Source organism: Pyxicephalus adspersus, chromosome 5, assembly GCF_032062135.1.
Source record: "Pyxicephalus adspersus chromosome 5, UCB_Pads_2.0, whole genome shotgun sequence".
Classification (NCBI taxonomy): Eukaryota; Metazoa; Chordata; class Amphibia; order Anura; family Pyxicephalidae; genus Pyxicephalus; species Pyxicephalus adspersus.
The window spans coordinates 83853837-83876251 of record NC_092862.1 but is presented as its reverse complement, the minus strand read 5'-3'; the positions used below and the strand labels follow the sequence as shown (position 1 = coordinate 83876251).

The window sequence follows — 22415 nt, the reverse complement described above, 5'->3', positions numbered from 1 at the left end:
TCATTTCATTTGGAAGAACACAAAGCCTAGGTTTTCTAGCCGTTATCCTGTCAATAAAGTAGGTGGGGTAGGGTTGCCCTCTATTCAAGAATAATAATATGCCTCATTAGTAGACCATTTGGAAAGAAGTCTTCAAACACACATAGACAAAAGGCTTAATACTGAAACCTCTTTTTTTAAAGGTGGAGATTACTTAGCTTTTTTAATAGCCATGTCTCTATCTTCTAAACCTAAGATTTCAGCTTTGTACTTTAGAGAAGCCATGGTACTTGCTAGGGAATATTTAGTTAAACTCAAGGACTATGAAGATGCTACATTTTTATTACAAATTCTGCTTAGATCTTATGAATATTTAATTCCCAATTTAAATGTCTCCTCTTGGGTCAGGAAGGGCTAAAAATGTATATCTGATTTTCCTACTATGACCTCGTTAGCTGACAAATAAAAAATGTGGCAAGTACACCACCTGATAAGAATACTACTGTTTAATACTTTTATACTACCCCTTAAAATGTGGTGTCGGAAACAAAGCTCATTACCCTGCAAAGGGGGATTTCTTCGTACTATCCTATTTTTCAAAATAAAGATAAATGGAAAAAATTACCAATTTTTTCTATCTGGGAAAATTACCTTCATTGTTCTATTTCTCTGACTAGCTGGAAATTAGCAATTAATTCTGTACTCAAAGCTACTAAATGTGTATCTCATTGGGAATGCTACCAAAAAATATTACTTAGATGGTATAGAACTCCATCTAGATTAGCTAAATGTATACTAAATTATTGACCATTGTGTTGGGTAAAATGCAGTTGTTTAGGCACATTTACACATATGTTTTGGGAATGTAATAAAATTCAGTTTTGGGCATTAATTTCTGTACTATTGCAAAAAATAACTGAAATTAGTATGCGCTTAACTCCTGAGCTCACCATGTTAAATATTTGAGCTCCAATGTTAAATATAGGTATTGAAAATTTTCTTTAGTGCATAGAACCATAGTGACACATGTTCTTATAGCAGTAAGGTTTATTATTGTTAGTAAATGGAATCAGGATATTACGGCTGATGTATCAGAAGTAATAGGAAGAGATAATACACAATATTGTTATGAAAAAGCTTTGGCAAATTATCTTGGGGAAATTCAATGCACAATGGAAAGCATGGATTTCAGTGTCTAAATATGTTGAGTAATGATTACCTTCTAAGTTGTAATTTTCTATTCAATGATTACCTATTGTTATTGCCATTAAGTTATATACTGTTATATGGCTAGTGAACCTTTTCTTTGTTTAGTTTGTCTTTTCAGTATTTTTGTATCCCATTTTTTTTTCTCCACTATTTTATGTGTTTCCTTGCTATTGGCGTTTTTTGTTATTTTGTAAAATCCAATAAAAATCTCTAAAAAAAAAAAAAAAAAAAAAAGACAGCTACTTTAGCAAATTGGGTAACAAGATAATTGGATTGAATAGTACAAATAGAAGATTGTCCGCAGAGGTGGCAATCCTACAATCCTATGTACCTCAAACTTCAATCCTGCTATGTCAGAGTTGGCTCTAATTGCTCTAGAAGGGGTTCCAGTGGCAAAATAAATGTAAGGGAGGATAGGGATCAGTTGTCCCAGGCTTCACGCATAGAGACTAATCCCACCTGGTCAGTATGCACTAGAGGGATATAGGGCAATTGATGGAACAGATATGGACCCTAAGCGAATCTAATGGAAATGTGCTTCCCTCCGAGATCACATTATATGCATTTACCATAAGAGGGCGTATGGTCACCTGAAACTGTTTATAATAAATCCGTGTGAACCAGTCAGGACCTGGAGCCTTGCCTGAAGGAGTATTGGGCATTGCCCTTTGTATTTCTTCCCCCAGCAATGGGGCTTCCAGAACTTTCATCTCAATAGAAAAAGGTTTTGGCATCCTCACTTTGGTCAGATATATTTGTGCTGCCTCAACTAAAGTGGGCCTCATGCTTCTTGTGTTTTGAATAAAAATTAAAGGACATATAGTAATTCTTTGAATTCCTCAGCAATATCTCAAACCTGGTAACGTTTTTACCCTGTGGCCTACTATAAAAGGTACAAAGGTGCTCTCCCTCTGCCCTCTCAGTGCTCTTGCCAGAAGGAAGCCACATTTATTAAGGCATAGAGCCACTGTCCTCTCTGCTGTAGGCGGTCGTTTTTTTTCTTTTCTACTTCAATAACCTTCCTAAGGACAGAAGGAGAGTCATAATCTCTTGTTGTCTAGCTTTCTCAAGGCGTGTACCATGCTTTATAAAATGTCCTCCAAATAATGGTCTTGTAGGCCTCCCATACTACTAGGGGGTTGCTTTCTGGTGTGTGGTTTAGGGGTAAGTACTGGACTAACTCTACTTCAATCTCTTTTAGGACCACTTAATCTTTAAGGAGGGATTATTTAAATTTCCAGTTTCAAATTTTAGGGTGCTCATGTGAGAGCATAATCTCACTCACTGCTCACCTAGGCATGGTCCGATAGAAACATCTCTCCAATTGAGCAGATTTTGACACAGTGTAAATGAAATTTGCATATGCAAAAATGGTCAGTTCGGGAGTATGTCTGGTGTGGGTGGGAGTAGAAGGTGTAATCTCTTTCTCAAGGACATAGGATGCGCCACACATTCAGCAGTTGGTAGTGAAAAATTCATTTCTCAATACGTTTGCTGGCCCTGGGGGTTCCCCCTGAGCGTCTCTTTAAGAGTCTGCTAAGGGAGCTGCAGCAAAATTAAAATCTGGCCTTAACACCAAAAGACCCTCTCTAAAGTCCCCTAGGTGTTCCAAGACAGATCATAGATAGGTTTTTTGATTCGAGGAGAGCATTTATACAGTAGCTAACGGCACTGCCAGATATAGCTTCCCCCCATCAAGGTATACCTCCCCCAGTTTTCATGGTATTGTGTTAGAGAATACCCCTCAGGGCCTGCCAAGGAGGAGTTTTTGGTAGTAGCTGCTTTTCACCACAGCTCTGCTGACCACCAGCTTCTTGGTTGCTTTGAAGGAGACTTGCGGGTGCTTGCCAACACTCCCAGAAGGATCTGTGGACCCGACGGGCGGCACAGGAGGGTGCCGGACATTCCCGCACCAGGACTGCTGGGGCGGCCATCTTGAACACGTGGCACCCGGGAGCCACACCAGACTACAGGCTCTGAGACCACACTTGGCAGTCCCCGTTGCAGCCTACTGCAGCACTGCTCACAGCAAAGATCCTCTGCTGCAAATAACAGCACAGTGTTGCAGAGGCATCCTTCTGTCACCTCTGGAACGTTGGACAGCCAACCTACCAACACCACAGCTCTCCACCCAGCAGGTACTAGCTGGTTGGTGCTCTGACCAGGATTGGAAAGACCCAGCCTTCTGCCACACATCACTTCCTACACTCGCTGGATGAGACCCTTTCTCTACAACAGCAAGACACTGATCACACAGGATTACAGAAACTTGTGAGTACAATTACCCCCACAAAAGGGGCACTGCCTTTCTCTGGGATCACAGTGCCTGTCCTATTTGGACAGCAGATATAATCTGTTAAAATTTTTTTCACTCCGAAACCCCGGACTCCCACTACACCATAACGGATTCCTAGCGGTCTTCAGGACCGGGACCTCCCATCACTGCTGGGCATCCCACAATGGTAATCTTTACCTCATCCAAATGACCATCTTTTGATAATTTACAGGGTGACCAAAACTACATGGGGCATAATTGATACAGAGGGACTTAATCTGGGACACCGAAACTACCTGAATCAAGCCATCATCCACTCTTAGCATTACACTATCAATCCTGCTTGCTTCAACAACCTAAAATGCTGGAACCGAGTCTTGCACAGTCGACGATTTACATTTTTAGGAGGTCCTTCAAATATTACCAGGACAGTTGGATGACCTCCTGCAACATGTATCCATTTCCCCAGCACTCATGGGCAAGGGTAAATCTGCGGGCCAGTCCTCCCAAAAGCGAGAAATTGCCAATTTACTTGCCCATTCACGACCGTCTGGGACAAACAGAACCGAGCCCGCCACCAGATCCTCCTCCGCCCACACTTTCCAGGTCGAACAAGATACGGCAAATTCCTTACAAGAGGGATCAACTGCTGGCTCACTCCTCCATCATGACTCAGACAATGACTCCTGTTGCCCCCACAGCCCACCCCAGACATCCACTGATTCAACTAATGGCGTTTGGGATGAACATCTTAAATCAATCCCCACCAAGTCTGATTTTGAGGCCTACCTCCAACACATACAAGAGTCCTTTCGCTCAGAAATGCATGCTCTTAGGAGAGATCTGGGTTCCAGAACAGAAGAAGTTGAGTAAGTGAGAGGTTCTTCGAAGCCATGTGCACCAACACACCCACACCTTAAAAGAGCATTCAGCCTTGATCCAACAACTAATATATCAGCAAGACGAACTGAAAAATTGCAGCAGGCGGAACATTAGAATTCGGGATCTACCGGAATCTATTGAATCCAAAGATCTACATGTGGCAGCTACCTTTATCTTCATTGACCTCTTACCCAAACCCAGGGAAAATTTCATGGAGATTAACGGTACCCACAGGACACTAGGCCCTAAAAGCCAAGATCCTGCGAGGTCCGGGATGTTATCTGCCGCATACAGTAATTCCAACTCAAGGAATCCATTATGCTGGAGGGCGAGTTCCCAAGGGGAATTTTCTTTTAGCAGAAAACCTATCCTGTTCCTCATGGATCTATCCCACCGAACTCTGGCACTTTGCAGAGCTTTGAAACAGCTCCTAGATCTCTTGAGACAATAACATCAAATTCCCAAGGGGCTTTCCATTCCAGCTGATTGCCCACAGAGGAAACAAATCATCAACCTTCCAACATCTGGATGACCTCACATTGTTCCTAGGAAACTTCCAACTACCACAAGTGGCACACTCTGAGTGGCCACAACATACAACGCTACTGACTCCCAGCATCCGAATGGCAACTGGCTAGAAAGAGGTGCATTAGGAGTTCCTCCCAATGCAATGCACGAGGGGTTCTGTCGCAATTCCAATGGCAAAAAGAGTTTCCCAGCACTTGTGGACTGATAGGTATGAAGAGTCTCACCTGATACCAAATGTATTATCTACTGCTCACCATTCTGTATCTTTCTTTCCACTAAACACCCACCCACCCACCCACCCAACGATACTGTTCAACATAGGATTAATAAAGATAGTTTCTTACAATGTCAAAGGTCTTAGCAGCCCCCCAAAAAAACGATCAGTGCTATTATCTGACCTGTATAGACAATGAGCCAAGGTAGCCTTTATACAGAGACCCATTTCCGTAGTGACCATATACCAAAACTCACGAACCACAGGTTTCCTATGGCATACCACAGCTGCTCAACAAGCTCCAAATGTAAGGGAGTTAGCATTTTAGTAGCCCCTACAATCACGTGGCAACTTAGAGTGTAACCGATGCCTGGAGGGCAGGTTTTTGTTCGTAAAAAGGGCTTCTGGGGGGCTGCTTGATCACCCTCACCACGGTCTACCTCCCCAACACAGGCAGGCCGCCTGCTTAACTTAAATTGCTAGATGCTTTAGAAAACTTTAGAGAAGGCTTGCTAGTGCTGGACAGACTTTAACTTCACTCCTGACCCCATATTTGACATATCTCATAGCTCAGGTAAAAACCCCCCACTGCACACCTGCAGAAAAGCTTACAAATTGTTGTCCCACTCCCAAATAATGGACGTGTGGAGAATTCTCCACCCTGCGTGGAGTATACATTTTGCTCCTCCCCCCACCATTCCTACTCAAGGATATACCATTTTGGCTGCCACACTCTAAAACTCTAAAGGGTGAATTTATGCTCCATTGAACCGATAACTTCCTCTGATCAAGCACCAATTTCACTATCAATTTAAATATTTTACTTAACCCTAAATCATGAAACTGGAGCCTAAAGGAGTCCCTCCTCCAGGATACGGTGGTGTTGGCAGAAGTTTCCTGAACTGATACACTTGATAGTAATCCTTTCATTGTTTGGGAGGTCAGTGAAGCAGTAGTCTGTGGTGTTTTCATCAAGCATGGGGCGAGACTGAAAATGGCACATCAACAAGAAATTGAGATCCTTCCAAAACAAATCAGTATTTTAGAACATCTCATAAGGCTTCTCAAGATCCCATTATGGGTAAGGAATTGCAAGTTTTACGTGAGCAACTTGCGACACTCTACTTACACAAGGCAAAAGCCACTTTTGCTAAGTGCAGAAGGGCTTTTTATGAATAGGGAATCAGGAGTGGCCGCATGCTGGCTAACCACTCCGCTATCAAAATACCCCCTTTTGTTCCGTTCCTCTTAGGCAGAGATGGCCAAAAATTCTTCCACACTACAGAGTCTTTACGCCGACCTTTACAAGATTTCAGACTCCCCTTCATCTGCTCAAACAACAAACAAATTAGAGGCCTTAAGACCTACTTGACAAACTCCCCCTTGTCATCCCTTCCTACTGCAGTAAGAGAGGCATTGGAAACTCCACGGATAAAACACAGACGTCCTTTCCCTATCTTACTACAAGCTTTTCAAAGACAATCTAAACTCCCACTTTGTCAATGCCTACAACACCATAACTGAGGTAAGCAGATTTGCCCTGGACTCCCTGTGGGCCACAATCACAGTCTTTTCCAAAGAGGGCAAAAACCCTTTTGAACCAGGGACACTACGACAGGAGTGCTAAACTGGATACATCAGGCCCCAACTAAATGGATCCTCATCATGCTATTGTCCACCGACGCAGAGAAGGCCTTTGTTTTTTTATATTTGCCTTTTTTTTTCTGTGTTTTTTTTTTTGTGTGTTTTACTTATTTTATTTTTAAAAACAAAAGCTTGGCTCAAGGGATGACTTTCAATAGATCGCAGCGAGGTAAGCTGCTCTGCTACGCACGAAACCCTGACCCAGAATCAGGTCATCTACGAATGATTTAGCACCGGGTTACCAACGAACGTGCGATGCGCTCCGGGAGAGAGGCAGCCCGCTTCCCTCCGCGCTCTGGTCCCGAGGTGTGCAGCGCTCCGCGGTGTACCGCCCTCAGAGAAGGCCTTTGACCGCGTTGACTGGCAATTCATGGACCAAATTCTCATACATAAAAGTCCAGGCCCCAAAATGCTTTCCTGGATTAGGGCACTTTATTTGCGCCCCACCGCCACCATGCTGGTAAACGGTGTACACTCCACTCCATTGCACATATAGTCCAGCACGAGACAGGGATGACCATTACCACCTCTATTTATCTTGACTTAGTAGCCATTACTCCGCACCATACTGGACTCAAGGGCTATTGAGAGTTGGGTCCTAAACACCAAAAGGTTGCCAGACAATCTGTTATTTGCATTTTCCAACAAACTGTCTCCCTCCCAAATGTATTGAAAGCTCTGGAGTATGGCTCACTGTCAAGATTCAAAATAAATTACTAAAATCAGCAGCACTGTACTCACCTAAAATGTTCCTTTCCCTTTAACTGGGAATCGCATCCACTTTCATATCTAGGTACCAGAATATTGCATAACCTTAATGAATTATTCTCCAATACCTATCTCCCCTCTCATCTGTAATTTACATTTTTCAAACCTTACATAACAAAGCTCCAAGCTCATTTTTTTTTTTTTTTTTTTTAAGTAATTTTTATTAAAGAATTTTTGAAAATATACAAAGTAAAAGGAAAAAGAGAAATAAGGAACAAACTGACGTCATGTACATATTATAGAACAGTGTTAACAACGATACAAAATAAGAGAAAATAAAGAATAAAGAAAAGCACAATGGTCGATATTGGTAACAAATATCAGAGTTATGTATCCACACTATTAAGCATTCTCAATGATTGGTAGGCAAAAATTTTTCCCACACCGACCAATTAAGGTAAAACTTATGGGCTTGAAAATTGCTGTAAGCTAAGGCACGTTCATGATAATAATTTGTATGTATCTTCATTATCACTTCTGAGACATTAGGAGTAGTTGGTTGATTCCATTTGGTAATTATAGAAATCCTAGCTACAGTTAGAATATGAGAAACTATATTACGAAACTTAGATGGTAATTTCTCCAATCCTAAGTTTAACAACGCCAATGCAGCATTCGGAGAACAAAAATATCCCGTAACATTGGAAATTAGTACAAATATCGAATTCCAGAAACTGCGGATATTTCTACATTCCCATAACATATGCAAATAGGTACCTAATTCTCCACATGACTTCCAACACAAGGGAGAGTAGTTTGGCACAAATTTGGACAATCTAATTGGGGTTCTATACCATTTATATAGAATTTTTTGATAATTGTCCCAATGTGAAATACATTTAGAAGATTTATAAACATAGGTAAGAGCAGTTTTCCATTGAGTGAGTGTAAATATACTCTTTAGCTCATGCTCCCAGGCAGTAAAATTATAAATTTTGCTCCAGGAATTTTTATTCTGAATTAACTTGTAATATGCCGAAATGCCACCTTTATTACTAGTAATCTTATTAACTCTATTCCAAAACATCTCTGGGAGAGAAAATGTACTCTCTGGAAGAGAGTTTAGCAAATGATTTATCTGAAAGACTCTAAATTTGTTAATGAAGGAATGAAATTTCGGTAGATCAGATACATAGTGAAATCCTAAAGCACTCCAGGATTGGATATGAAGGTTTGGAATCAAAATTTCAAAGAATTGTAGGGGGATTGGGACTGAAATCAACCGTGAGTGTATCAAATTCTTATTACGTAGTTTCTTCCATATAAACATCATGGCCTCTATTGAAGGTAAACTCTTCGGTGTCTCCATTTGGGAACATGAAGAGGCCAACAAAAAGGCCAGATAATTACCAGTTGGTATATATTTTCTTTCTATATCTAACCATCTTTTATTTGTGTCAGATTTAATACTAGTTTCTAGGTGGTCTAATAAAGATGCTAAGTAATAATCCCCTATATTGGGAACTCCCATCCCTCCTACTTTCCTTGTCCTAAACAGAAGAGATTGTTTCATGCGTGGTTTCTTATTATTCCAAATAAAATTTAAAAGCATCCTTTGCAGTAACCCTATAACTGAATTAGGTAGGACAACTGGTATGGTTCTAAATAAGTAAAGAATTTTAGGTAATACTGACATTTTAAATGCTGCTATTCGGCCCAGCCAGGATAATTCGATTTTAGATAGATGAGTTAAATCTTTTTTAACTACTTCAACTAAGTTGGTAAAGTTGTTAGTAATTAAAGTTGACAATGATGACGACAATTGGATCCCCAAATACGTCACACTGGATGTAGCCCATTGAAAAGGAAATTCCTTAGATAGTTGTGCTTTTAAAAAGGGAGGAATATGTATTGGTAAAATGTTACATTTCGCCTCGTTTACCTTATAATAGCTTACTGAACCAAATTCCGCAATTGTGTGTAACACAGCAGGTAAGGAAATTTGTGGAGATGTGAGAGCAAGAATCGCATCATCTGCAAATAATCCTATAACATGTGGAGAGTCCACAATCTGTATACCATGTAAGTCATTATTATCTCTAATAGCTTGTGCAAAGGGTTCCATAATTAGTGCAAAGAGGGTTGGTGATAAAGGACATCCTTGGCGTGTGCCATTGGAAATATAAAAAGGAGAGGACAGCATATTAGACAGAAATACCTGGGCTGAGGGAGATGTATAAAGCGCCATAATTGCAGAGAGAATTGAACCTTCAAATCCGAATTTTTGTAATGTAGCACTCAAGAAGCCCCAATGTACTCTATCAAAGGCTTTCTCTGCATCTAATGTAAGAAATATTGTTGGGTTTCCAGATTTTTCAGCAATTGACAAAAGATTTATCATACGGCGAGTTGCTTCAGAAGCTTGCCTGCCCGCCACAAAACCTACTTGATCACCATGAACCAAGGAGGGAAGAAATTCTTGAATTCTCACTGCAATTAATTTAGCAAAAATTTTGAGATCAGTATTAAGTAGAGAAATGGGTCTAAAATTTTGGGGATAAGATGGTGTCTTCCCCTCCTTAGGAATAGTAACTATAATAGCTCTGAGCATTTCCTCAGGGAAATATCCAGCAGATATACCGTGGTTAAATAGTAAAACTAAATGGGAAACCAGTATCTCCTTAAAAGATTTATAATACTCTGCCGTAAATCCATCGATACCTGGTGATTTATTTCCCGGGAGTCCTTTAATAACTTTTTCAATCTCCATAGGAGTAATTGGCCTATTTAAGATAGCACGTTGTTCATCGGAGATACTAGGCAGGTTGACTGAGTTCAAGAAAGAGTCTATCGAATCGGGTGTAGGGTGGATCAATTGTCCATCCTCTTTAAGATTATATAATTCCTGATAGTAATCTCTGAATGCGTTAGCCATATCTAGTGGGTTTGATTTAGTTCCACTTTCTATTCCACTCCAAATTCCACTTTGATCTAGTGGAATTTGATTTATGGTGGAATAGAAAGGGTATTGCACTCTTCAGTCGTCTCCCTTTAATTTTAGAAGCTAGCAATTTACTTGCTCTATTGCCATGAGCATAATAAGTGGTCTTAGTACTTCGATAGACTCTCTCCTGTCCCTCTATAAATAACAAACGCAATTCCTGCCAAAGTTTAAATAGTTGCTGGGAAATTGGAGTACTAATTTGATGTTTATGGATTAATTCTAGTTTCCTAATTTTGTTAATCACTTCATCCATATTCTGATTCTTCCTCTTCTTCTCAATTGCCGAGAGCTGAATCATAATTCCTCTCATATATGCCTTATGGGCACACCACAACATAGATGGAGTGATTTCCGGGGATGTATTTAAATTAAAGAACTCCTGTAGGTGATGTACAATTTTGCGTTTAGTAGAACAGTGATGTGTCATTTCGCCAAAGATAGTGAAATGAAAAATCACTCCTCTTATTAAGACATATAGACACCGGTGCATAGTCTGACCAAGTGATACAATGGATCGTAGATGAGGATACTTGCTGCAGTGTCCATTTATCCACGAGGAACAAGTCAATTCTCGAATACGACTGATGGGGAGATGATTAAAAAGTAAAGTCCCTCTCTGCTGAATGAAAACATCGCCAGACGTCAAACAGCTCCTCTTTTCTCAATAAAGCTTGTAATGTTGGTCTTGTATACTTTTTGTTATTAGAGACGTCCAGTGATGCATCTGGAACACAATTAAAGTCTCCACAAATTATAGTTGAACCTTCTCGAATTTTTTTCATCTTTTTAAGTGTCTGTATAAAAAATTTCACAGAATGAACATTTGGGGCATATATAGACATCAGTGTTGTGGTTACGTTATTGATTTTAGCCACCAAAATTATATATCTTCCTTCTGGGTCAATATCCTTATGTATTAAGGAGAAGGGTATATCAGCTTTAATCGCAATCGTTACTCCTTTTTTTTTCTGGGAGGATGTAGCATGAAAAATTATTGGAAAGTCCTTATTAGAAAACTATGGAATATTATCTCTTTCGAAGTGTGTTTCCTGTATGCAAAGTACATTAGAACCTTGCCTTTTAGCTTCATCCCAAATAGCTCGACTTTTATAGGGACTATTGAGACCTTTAGCGTTGATGGAAAGGATATTAAGCCCCATCATCCCAAACTCTTGTCTCCAAGGAGACCGTTTGCTTGTATCTCATTGTCCATACGCAAAACTCGGAGCCATTGTGGAGAACATGTACATGACTATAACCAAAGAAGAGTATAGAACAGAAAAAAAAGTAAAATAAAATGCAGGTAGTAAGAAAGGTAAAAAGAAAGGATCTTACAGATCCTAAAGGCAGTGACATACTGCACATTCCAGATGTTGGGAACATGAGACATGGCCTGTAGCACCGGGCACTTTTCTTCGTTTTATTTTTCTTCTTCTAAGAACGGTTCTGTGAGGTAGTTTTCCATTCAGGTGATAAACGACCCAAGGTGGAACTTGGTTTGTGCGCTTGTTGTTGCGTAATTTGTTGGATACCCCAACTCTCAACTAAATCAGAGCCTTGTTGGGGAGTCTTTACTGTGAAAGTGGAGCCGTTTCTAAAAATGATAAGTTTCACCGGAAAGCCCCATCTATACTGAATATGATGATCTCTTAATGTTTGGGTTACTGTCATAAATTTCTTTCTCGCTAGTACTGTGGTTTGGGATATATCCGAGAATAGAGAGATGTTAGAGTAGGGATCCGGTAACTTAGGTTCTTGTCTTGATTTAGTCATAATTTGTTCTTTGATATGGTAAAAATGAATTCTCGCCAAAACATCTCTAGAGATCTTGTCGGGAAGATGTGCAGGTTTAGGGAGCCTGTGAGCCCTGTCTATCAAAAGCTCATACGGAGCCGCATCCGGGATCAAGGCAGAGATAAGTTGAGAGAGATAGCCATTTAACTCCGAAGGAGATATAGACTCCGGGATCCCTCTAAATTTAATATTATTTCTCCTTGAATGATCCTCCATATTAGCAAGCTTTAATTGGACTTGTTGCAATGTATCTTGTGTATCAGTAATGGAATCCACTAGCTCATTATGGGCTTCAGCATATTCTCCCATTTTATGTTCAATATGGTCAACCCTTTCTCCTATATCATGCACATCTTTTTTGAGTTGGTGAATTAAGGATAAAAAATCCTGATGTAAGGAGCTACGGAGTGATATCAACATCTCCTTGAGAGTGGTATCTGATACTGGACAGTCTGATGTCGGGAATGTCCCAATAGGATCGGCAATTTCCGATTCGTCAGATATAGGCAAGATATTAGGCTTTACTCCATTTATGCCCTCTTCCGGGGACATCAATTTTAGTCTAGATTTCACTGGGCTTGCTTGTGAAGAAGAGGATCGAGACTTACTATCCGAATCACCATTTCCCGATGTCATTGCAGCCCCTGCGGCCTGCTCCCCTAGCCCGTTTGTGTTCTTACTGTGTCTAGAGGTCCGCCTACCTGCGCCATCTTGATTAGGCCTGTCTGGCGCAGAGAAAAATTCCGTCAGTTTCCGCAGAGTGGAGCCGGTTTTTCGCTTCCCCATCTCTCCGTGTGGTGTCCTGGGTTCTTCAGACGTGAAGATAAGAAGAAAAAAATGCAATTACAAGTCACTAGGTATTCCGGTGCTTAGCCACGCTACAGAGCCTCAAGCAAAAGCCACCATCCGCTTCCGCTTCCGGCCACGCCCCCCGCTCCAAGCTCATTTTTAAAGTCTCCCAGAATTCGTAGAACCTGGCTAATGGGACACAAAACTGCGGGGGGGATTGGGAGTCCTCAATTTCTTCCAATAATATATAGCAGCACACCTGGCCAGAGTGGTAGACAGGTGCCGCAACCGACAGTTTAAAACAATGGGTGCTACTGGAGCAATGCTTATCCTTGACTCCAATTAAATCGGTTGCCATTCTCCACCATTCCAGGACAAACTACACCCTACCCTGGGACACACATTGGATTTATGTGCTAGACATTTCCACAAATTAGATCTCTCCCCTTCACCTTCACCTCTATTCCCTGTCCTTGGCAACCCTGTCTTTCCACAGGAAATGGAAGACCCAGTCTTCACGAGACTGAAATATGTAGAGCCCAGCATTTTCTTAGATCTAGAAGGTGAGTTGAGAGAGATGCCTTGAGCTCCGCAATACAGATTTATGGTTTGGACTTCTGGAGGGCAGTGCCGCTTTTTCACTCTCTTTGTACATTACGCCAGATCTCTCACACCCTTGGAACAACTGTGCTTAGGTAAAGGGGGGAGACGACATGTTTGGTGCTATATGCCCTTCTACAAGACTCACTCACATCCTACCCACCTACATATTTTTTTGACTGGCAATCTGATTTAGGGATCTCTCCAATGGTAGACCAGAAAGAGAAGATATTGTTGTGGATCCATAAAGCATCCATTAGTAACAGGTTCCAGTTTCCAAATATTATCGAGATGCACTCCCCAAAAACTCCACAAATGTTTTCCAGAGGTTTCTGATCAGTGTTGGCAATGCCAGACAGCAATAGGTTCCATTCTTTATATATTCTGGGAATGCTCGTGCCTACGAGCTTTTTGGTCAACAGTTAGGGACATTGTTTAACAGATGAAGGATGCCCCAATCCCGGATGATCCCGATTTCTTCTTTTTACAACATAATTCCTTCTCACAGAAAATGTATAAAAACTATAAAAAGCAGTGAATTCATGCATTTCTGCGTATTGCAGGAAAACTGACTCCCCACCAATCACCTATGGCAGCGGAGAGTCAAATAAATCCACCGTATGGAGGACTTGGCCTCCTCCATGCGGGGATCAGGTAGGAAATCCTTTAATATCTGGTACTACTGGTCTCAGTTTACCACTTGCTACCTGGGCCCTTCTTGATCAAATAAGCCCTCTATACAGTCCTCTAACACAGTGGTCGACAACCTTTTTGGTTCTGCGGGCCACTAAAATCACTGGCTCCTGACCACGCATGCGCGGAGAGTCAGGTGTCAATCAAAGAGGGAGAAACTCCCCCATAGTGACGTCATTGTGACATAGCCCCGCCCACTCCACCGCAGATCTAAGCCTGTGATGGGGGAGTTGGCGTGTTGTGTCCAGGGATACAGTCCACCCACTTCCCTGAGCCTGGGACTTGTACAGGGATGTGTTCCGTGTCTCTGGCTGGTGCGTCCCTCAGCGGGGTCCATCTCCTGACCCCGCTCGGGGGTGCACAGGCCAGAGCCACCAAAATTTTCTCGCAGACCACCGGTTGGCGACCGCTGCTCTAGCAGTATATCCAGATTTATGCAATTTCAATCTAAAAAGCAAAACACCCGTATTTTCCAATTGTCTTGAATTTGAATTGCATCCACTCCTTCCCCTCTTGCTCTTACTGCACCTTATCACCCGGTTGCCAGATTAATAGCCAAGCTCAGCGGCACACAGTCATTGGCTTTCCAACATGTTTCTACCTAAAACTGGTATGGGCGTTTTATATACACATAGGACAATCATACACAAGCTAAACATTTTGTACAAGATGTTACATCTTCAGGATGGCATCAGATAGACTGTTTGATTAACCCCCCGTTTGATTAACCATATCATTGATCAATGTGGACGCAGAAATAGTCTCCAAGCTGATAGCTAATAGGCTGTCCCCACACATGCCCTCGTTGATACACAAAGATCAAACTGGGTTCATTTATGGAATGGAAGCTAGAGACAACACCATTAAGACTATCCTGCTAAGCCAATTTGCCAAATCTACAGACGCACCTATGTGTCTCCTGTCAATAGATGCTGAAAAAGCCTTTGACAGGGTTAGCTGGTAGTTTATGTATTCTACGTCAGGTGGGCCTAGGCCCCAGTATGGTTTCCAGAATTGCAGCATTATATTCTTCACTCAGAGCCCATGTGCGGGTTAACAGCGCTCTTTCTGACTCTTTTCAAATCGGGAATGGCACAAGACAGGGATGTCCTCTTTCCCAATTGCTCTACGCTCTAATTATGGAACACTTGGCTGTAGCCTTGCGTCACAATCCAGATGTTAAGGGGGTCACGATAGGTGATACACGATATAAATCCTCATTATATGCGGATGACCTGCTTATGTACATAACATCCCCTCATATCACAATACCTTCAATACTGAAAGAATTTGATGAATTCCGTCTCTATAATAATTTCAAAGTAAATTACTCCAAATCTGAAATTCTCAATGTTACCTTAGATTCTATTCAAATGTCAGCCATAAATACTAACACGTCTTTCAGGATTTGCATCAGATCGAATCCTTCTAAACTGTTCACATTCAACTATTCCCCACTGTATAGTAAACTTCAATCTGATCTTCAGAAATACGATTCCCTGCCTCTTTCCTGGTTTGCTCGTATAAACACTCTTAAAATTGACGTCCTCCCCAGATTAGTATATGTATTTTAAATGGTTCCTATATCCCTACCGACTATTTACGTAAAATACATAGGTTATTTCAAAAATGTTCATGGCATAAGAAGTGCCCCAAATTAGCAATCAGTACTCTGGTCAAGCCCAAACATAGAGGAGGAGCAGGGGCCCTAGATATTATATCCTAATATAAGGCATCGGTTTTAGTATGTCTAATAGACTGGTTTTACAACAGGGAGTTGAAGAAATGGGTACTTTTAGAAGAATCTCTCTCGCCAATTAGTCTCTGATCCTTGCCGTGGGTGGATCGGTCTCTATTAAAGCTAACTTTTCCTATACCTTAACTCACCACTGACTTACTACATAATTGGGATATCCTCCTTAGATCTGGCAAATTGTCAACAAAACCGGGCCCCATGACACCATTATTTGATAACCAGCGTTCCCTCCACCAATGCGAGCCACAAATTTTTTTATCTTGGTCTGCCTCTGATGATCGTCTTCTTAAGAGTATATTACTTACCGGACGAGTTCCCACTATGTCCTCCCTTGACCTACCAAACAGAAGCAAGTTGCTATCCTGGCTCTCATACATGTCCTCATTCGTAGCCTCGTTTACCAACTCATCTATACTACAGAGGCTTGACGTAATTTGAGCAGAAGATTAGTTCGACTGCTCACCCCTCCCACATCATTTCCAGGTTATACGGGCTGAATACTCAGTCCACTGCTCCTATATACACTCGATATTGGGAGAGGGAAATGGATGGGCTCATAACTGCAGATGACTGGGAAAAATAATTTATCCTCACACATAAGCTTGCATTAACATGCAAAGCGCAGGAGGTCAATTATAAGATCATATCTAGATGGTATTATTGCCCCATAGACTTACATAGAATCTCATCCACACAATACGACGGATGCTGGCATTGCCACCTGCAAAAAGGTACAATGCTTCATCTATGGTGGGAATGTTCAATCACATCCCGCTTTTGGGACACGATTATCAGGTTATTTAATGATTATACCGGGTCTACTGTACCCAATACTCCTAAAGTAGCTCTCTTATCTATGGTCCCCGGTTTGCTCTATAATATCAAAAAAGGTGTCTTACGTCATTTTCCCACAGCTGCTAGGGCCGGTATTCCAAGATTTTGGAAGTAACCTGTTGCTCCTTCTATAGTAGACTGGGTTTCTGAGCTTGAAAAAATCTGCTATATGGAAATGTTGGTTGCGGAGGATGATGATAGAATGGAACAATTCAAAATAACGTGGTCTACCTGGGATTGGTTTAAAGAATCTTCCCGACTCCAAACGTATCTATCTTAGCGATAATAATTGCTAGTTAGATTTTTACCCCGGCATTAAGGGTTATTTTCTACTTTCTCAAATTTATTATATCTGCTTTGTGTACCCTCTCCCACCCCTTCCCTCTTGGGCTATTTTGTTATATATGTTTGTTTTTGTTGTAGGTTTTTTTATCTCTTATTATTTGTTGACCAGATTATTGGACTATATTTTGTGCCATATGCTTCTTTGAGAATTTATGATGTTTCCTATTATTTCATGCAATTCTGACCCATAAGGGTTCCTACTGTTTATTGTTAAGATTCTCAGGGTTTTTGCCGCTTATAGGTTTTATTTTTTTGTCACACGAAGGTCAACACTGCTATGTTATAACTATGTCGTATGTGTTGGATGCATGTATTTTTTTTTATGCAAGTTATATTTTTTTTAAGAACTCAATAAAACTGATTAAAACAAAAAAATAATTTTGTATATGTAGGCATATCTAATTGAATTTTGCTACATTTTCAGGTTTCATTAGTTTTCCATGAGGTTATTATTGAGGTCATTATTTCAAAAACTAGAGCCAATCTAGCAAAACCAATACCATATTTGGAATCTGTTCATCAAACATAACCTAAAATGACTTTAATCTGTTGGGCAAAAAAAATGTTTGTTGACTAGTGTTATTGATGGCTAAATACAAAACTACTAATCATAAGGAGGTAAATCCCCCCCCCCAAAAAAAAAAAAAAAAAAAAAAAGAAAAAAAACATAGTAGCATGTTTTGCATTACCTTGAATCTTTACTGGCAAGATTATGAAGACCTAATGGCAATATATTTTGGTACGTACATGGATGACCTGTCATTAAAAAATGTTATGGGGAATAAACAAACCAGGGTATGTACCTGGTATACTGTTTCTGGCCTATTTTTGCTCATTACACATAAAGTGTCTGCAAAAAGATTTGTTAGCAGCAAAAGGAAAATTTAAGCACTATATAAATAATTATAATAATAATAAATAAAGCAATACATTTTTACTTGATGTTCCCAATCACTAACCATACATATAGTTGCTAAATATGTTTACCTTAAAGTAGTTATACTTTTACAATATACATTAAAAACAGAATTTTATATCAGAAAAACAGTATTGTTTTTTCATACTTACCCATATAAAAAGGCTCATTCTTATCTGTCCATACTGGTGCATTGCTTTAAGACAAGCTTTTCAAATAAAAGGCCATCAATGCCCCAGAATTGACAGAAAACAGACATGTACCATTTTTTCCAATTCAGCATGCCACAACACACAGAAGTGTCTTACCATGCTCCACAATACAAATGCATTGGGTATTGAACTCCTGAAAGACATCACTGTGCCAAGGTGTAAATAAGCCCTAAGGAGATTTAGGCATATATACACATTACATGTAAAATATATATTTTTTTACCTTCTAACATACTAAGATGCATGGTATCATTTGCTCGTTTTGGAACACTAAGCATCACCTCGAGTCCGTCTTTAATTTCTCCTTTTCCTTCTTCACAGCATGTCAAAAGCTCCTAATGATTTTTTGTCATATCGAGGTGAGGGAAAAACAACATAACAGAAAACATAGTGAGTAGATGTTAATGTAATTATTTAGAGCAAAAAGTAGATTTAATGAAATACTATTACCATACAATCGTGAAAAACTAAGTACGCCCCACTGAAATTTGTACCACTTGCAGTGTATCTAGACAAACAAAAATTAGATCCCTATGTAAGCATCTACAAATAAAGATGAAACCTAAAACTGAGATGAGGTAATAATCATAATTTAAATGAATAAAAATGTAGATTTAATTGCATTTAAGATTTAAAATACACCTGTATTTACCACTAATTCAAATGTCTGAAATTATATTCAGGTATTTCATAATAGATGCCAATAATTAGAACCTCCTTATGGAATATGCAGGTCAATTGTTTTTAGATACCTTAGATATCAAAGGTCTGTTTTACGCTTAGTCTACACAGACTGTTTCCCCAGCGTTTAACCTGAGGCTTTTAAAGCCCATGTTTGAAGTCCCCATGCATTCCAATGGGCTAATTAATTCACCAGGATGTTTCCTTCAGGCACGTTTATGAGCCTTTTCTGCTTGCAACGTTTAAAAAATTAAACTGCAGGAAAACGCATAAAAACGATTGAAAACGCTCCCATTGAACTCAATGGAGGCTTTTACAAGCGTTTTTAAGCTTTTTATGAAAGCTTCCATTGAAAAAAATGGGGGCTTTTAAAAACGTTTTTAGCAGGTCATTGGAATTTGGAAGCCCCCTTTAAGGCAACTCCCAGATCTCCACCACCCCACCCTGGGGAATGAGTACAGGGGTACACAAAACCCCTTATTCATTCCCTGAAAGGGTTAAAATATGTGTAAAAAATAGGACTAGGCTTTATTGTTAAAGTATTTTATTAAATGTGTGTTTGTGTAACTAATCTTTTTTTTTTTTTTTTTACAGGTTATCCCAATGACAGGATGATTCCCATGGCTGCAATCATGACATGAGCACAGCCATGGGACTCCTCCTGACAGTGAGGGATCGCAGGGCACTGTGGGTTAAATGAGGACAAGGCTCTCCATTTACCCCTAGTGCTCTGTGATTGGCTGGGGTTTTACATTTATATATAAACCAGGTAGGAATGTTTATATGCGTTTTTTAAACTGTTCATGTAGACCAAGCCTTAGGAACTGTATTTTTTTTTTTTTTCATCACGTCATCGTCAAAGATATACAAAAGTAAAGAATTATTTATTTTTTGTTTTAACATTTTATTGGAGGATATACAGTAAATAAACAGAACATACAATATTTGTCAGTAAAATGTTCAAAGAGTCCATAACAATGTCCGATGAAAAACAGAAGTTTACATAATTTCCATATAGAAAATAATAATGATAACAAGAGGTGTACAATGCAAACAGTAGTAAACCAATATGTAACAAAATATCAAACAGCATCTTTCACTAAAATCACTGGAGGGTTATTCTGAATCATTATCATTATATATCATGAAGTTTGCTCAAAAGTTTATTTTATTTGTTGTATAATAGAACAGGATTGGGTCTCTATCAATGATTCCAATATCTCAAAAACCTATGAACCTGGGTTTTCTTATCCAAGGAAGCCTTAGTTCATACCACACAAAATACTTGAGCTAGTTTTTTCCTTAAAAAGCCCCAAAGTTGGCGGATCTGAATCTATTCATTTGTGCAAGCTAGTTTCCTTAGTAGCCAAAAAAAAACAATGGCAACAATGGCAAAAAAACAATGTGACTTCCCCTGGTGATTCGTATTCCTTGGATGGTAAATGTGCCTAATATTGCACATTTAAAGGTAAAGGGGCACATAGTTGACAGGGTTAGATATAACAAAATTGGCTACTAATAATCGCCAGAACAGTTTTATTTTTGGGTAATCCCAGAAAGCATGGTAAAAAACCGCGTCTTGTCGTGTACATTTGGGACATTGAGATGAAGTCCTACAAGATAGGCTTGGTGTGGTGAAATGTATGCCCCATGAAAGGTCATGATTCTTTACATTGCTGATGAAGGATTGTCCATGTCTATAATAATGGATTAAGAATATCTGAATCTGATTTGGTGGGGAAATGTTCAGACCATTTAATGAGTCCTACTCTTCTAGTTGTGTATTCAAATGTTATCCTAAGCCTTTGATAGAGTTCTGTGATCACCCTGTTTTGGGGGGGGGGGGGGGGTTCTCACTGAGAGCAGGTGATACAGAGAATTGCTCCAATCACTTGTAGACAGATATTTGATAACACTTGAAGTATAAGATTGCAGTTGCAAAAAATATATTTATATTGGTGACCTGAAAAAGGGAAATTTGACTTATCTTCAAATTGAAGGTGGAGTTTCATATTCATATTTACTAGTGATTTAGAGTTTGGTTAGATTTTGGAAGAGGTTGGAGTGGTTAGAGTTTGGAATGCAGGCCATTTTTGTAATATTGAGGAGTATGTTAAGTGAGGAAGGACTTGGTTTCCCCAAAAAGTGTAGGAAAACTGAGGAAAGGCCATTTAAAAGTTGTCGGCCCCTAACTTTGTGCCAGACTTGCCAGCATGAGTACAGTTTAGGATTAGAGACAATTTTTGCAGGTAGCAAATCTCTACGCATGTGAAAACGATATTTTAAATTTAACTTAGGGGTGGTTGGTCCAGGACCAGGTCAGTGTACATAAAGGTGTCATGAAACCAGTCTTTAATGTAACGTAAAATAGGTGCTGCGTTTTGGAGCTCAAAATCTGGAAAATTTAGGCCCCCATTAGTATTTGGTTATTGAAGAATGGAGAGACTAAGTCTGGCCCTTTTACCAACCCGTATAAATTCTCTGATAATTCTATATATTCTTTCGAGGTCTGCATATTTCACCACCGAAGGTAAAGCCTGGAGGAGGTATAATAACTTTAGGAATGCAATCATTTTAATTAAACTAATTCTCTCCAGACCATGCTGGTCTCATGTATTTATTCAGGTATAGTGCCCTAGACATATCTTGATTTATAGTATAACTAGATATCTGTCCGTACTTCACAACCTTATCCAGTATTAGAGTTATATATAGATGTATACAGTAGGAGATCATAAATAAAAGCAGTTATTTTACAGCTTTCATCGTACTTGTGCCAACTTTAATGCCTTCAAAATCCAGTAAGTTGTCAAAAAGTCTGAAAAGAGGATCCAAGGCCAAATTATATAGAACTCGGGACTAGGGGCAACCCTGTTTGTTACCCCTGGACATTATATGAAATGATTTACCCATTGATAAGGAAGGGTGTGAGAGAGTAGTCATGGGCATTCAAGGTAGGATTGATATCTTCTCTTAGAGAACCACCTAGATAACTGCGGCTGTCCCAGCGAGCAGCCAGCAACGTTCAAGAGCGAGGAGGATTGTCCTGGGGTGTCTAAAAAGGCATCCCTGGAAAATAAGCACCCTCATGAAAACAAGGATTTAGCAAAATAGAACAAACAAATGTAAACACCATTAAACATAACCACCAAGTCACTGACTACAGATCTTAAAAGCATACTCATTTTTATAATTTTTTTATTAACGCCTGCTGTTGGAAATTGCAAACATAGGGGCACCAGACCAACAAATTTTGAAGGCATCAACCTTGAATAATGAGCAATATAAGAAAAAACATATCAAAACATTTCATCATAAGAGGCTGTAAACAAAATAAAATGTTTAGCATCTT

At 39.8% G+C, this 22415-nt stretch overlaps 1 protein-coding gene across 1 annotated transcript in view; it reads right to left on the bottom strand.

Annotated features, from left to right (window-relative positions):
- TRIO (trio Rho guanine nucleotide exchange factor) overlaps positions 1–22415 on the bottom strand; it is a gene marked incomplete at its 5' end in the record, with an annotated part of 463708 nt that overhangs the window by 212627 nt on the left and 228666 nt on the right. Inside the window, 1 exon segment of the mRNA XM_072411970.1 lies at positions 18606–18717. Coding sequence (XP_072268071.1) covers positions 18606–18717 — 112 coding nt within the window.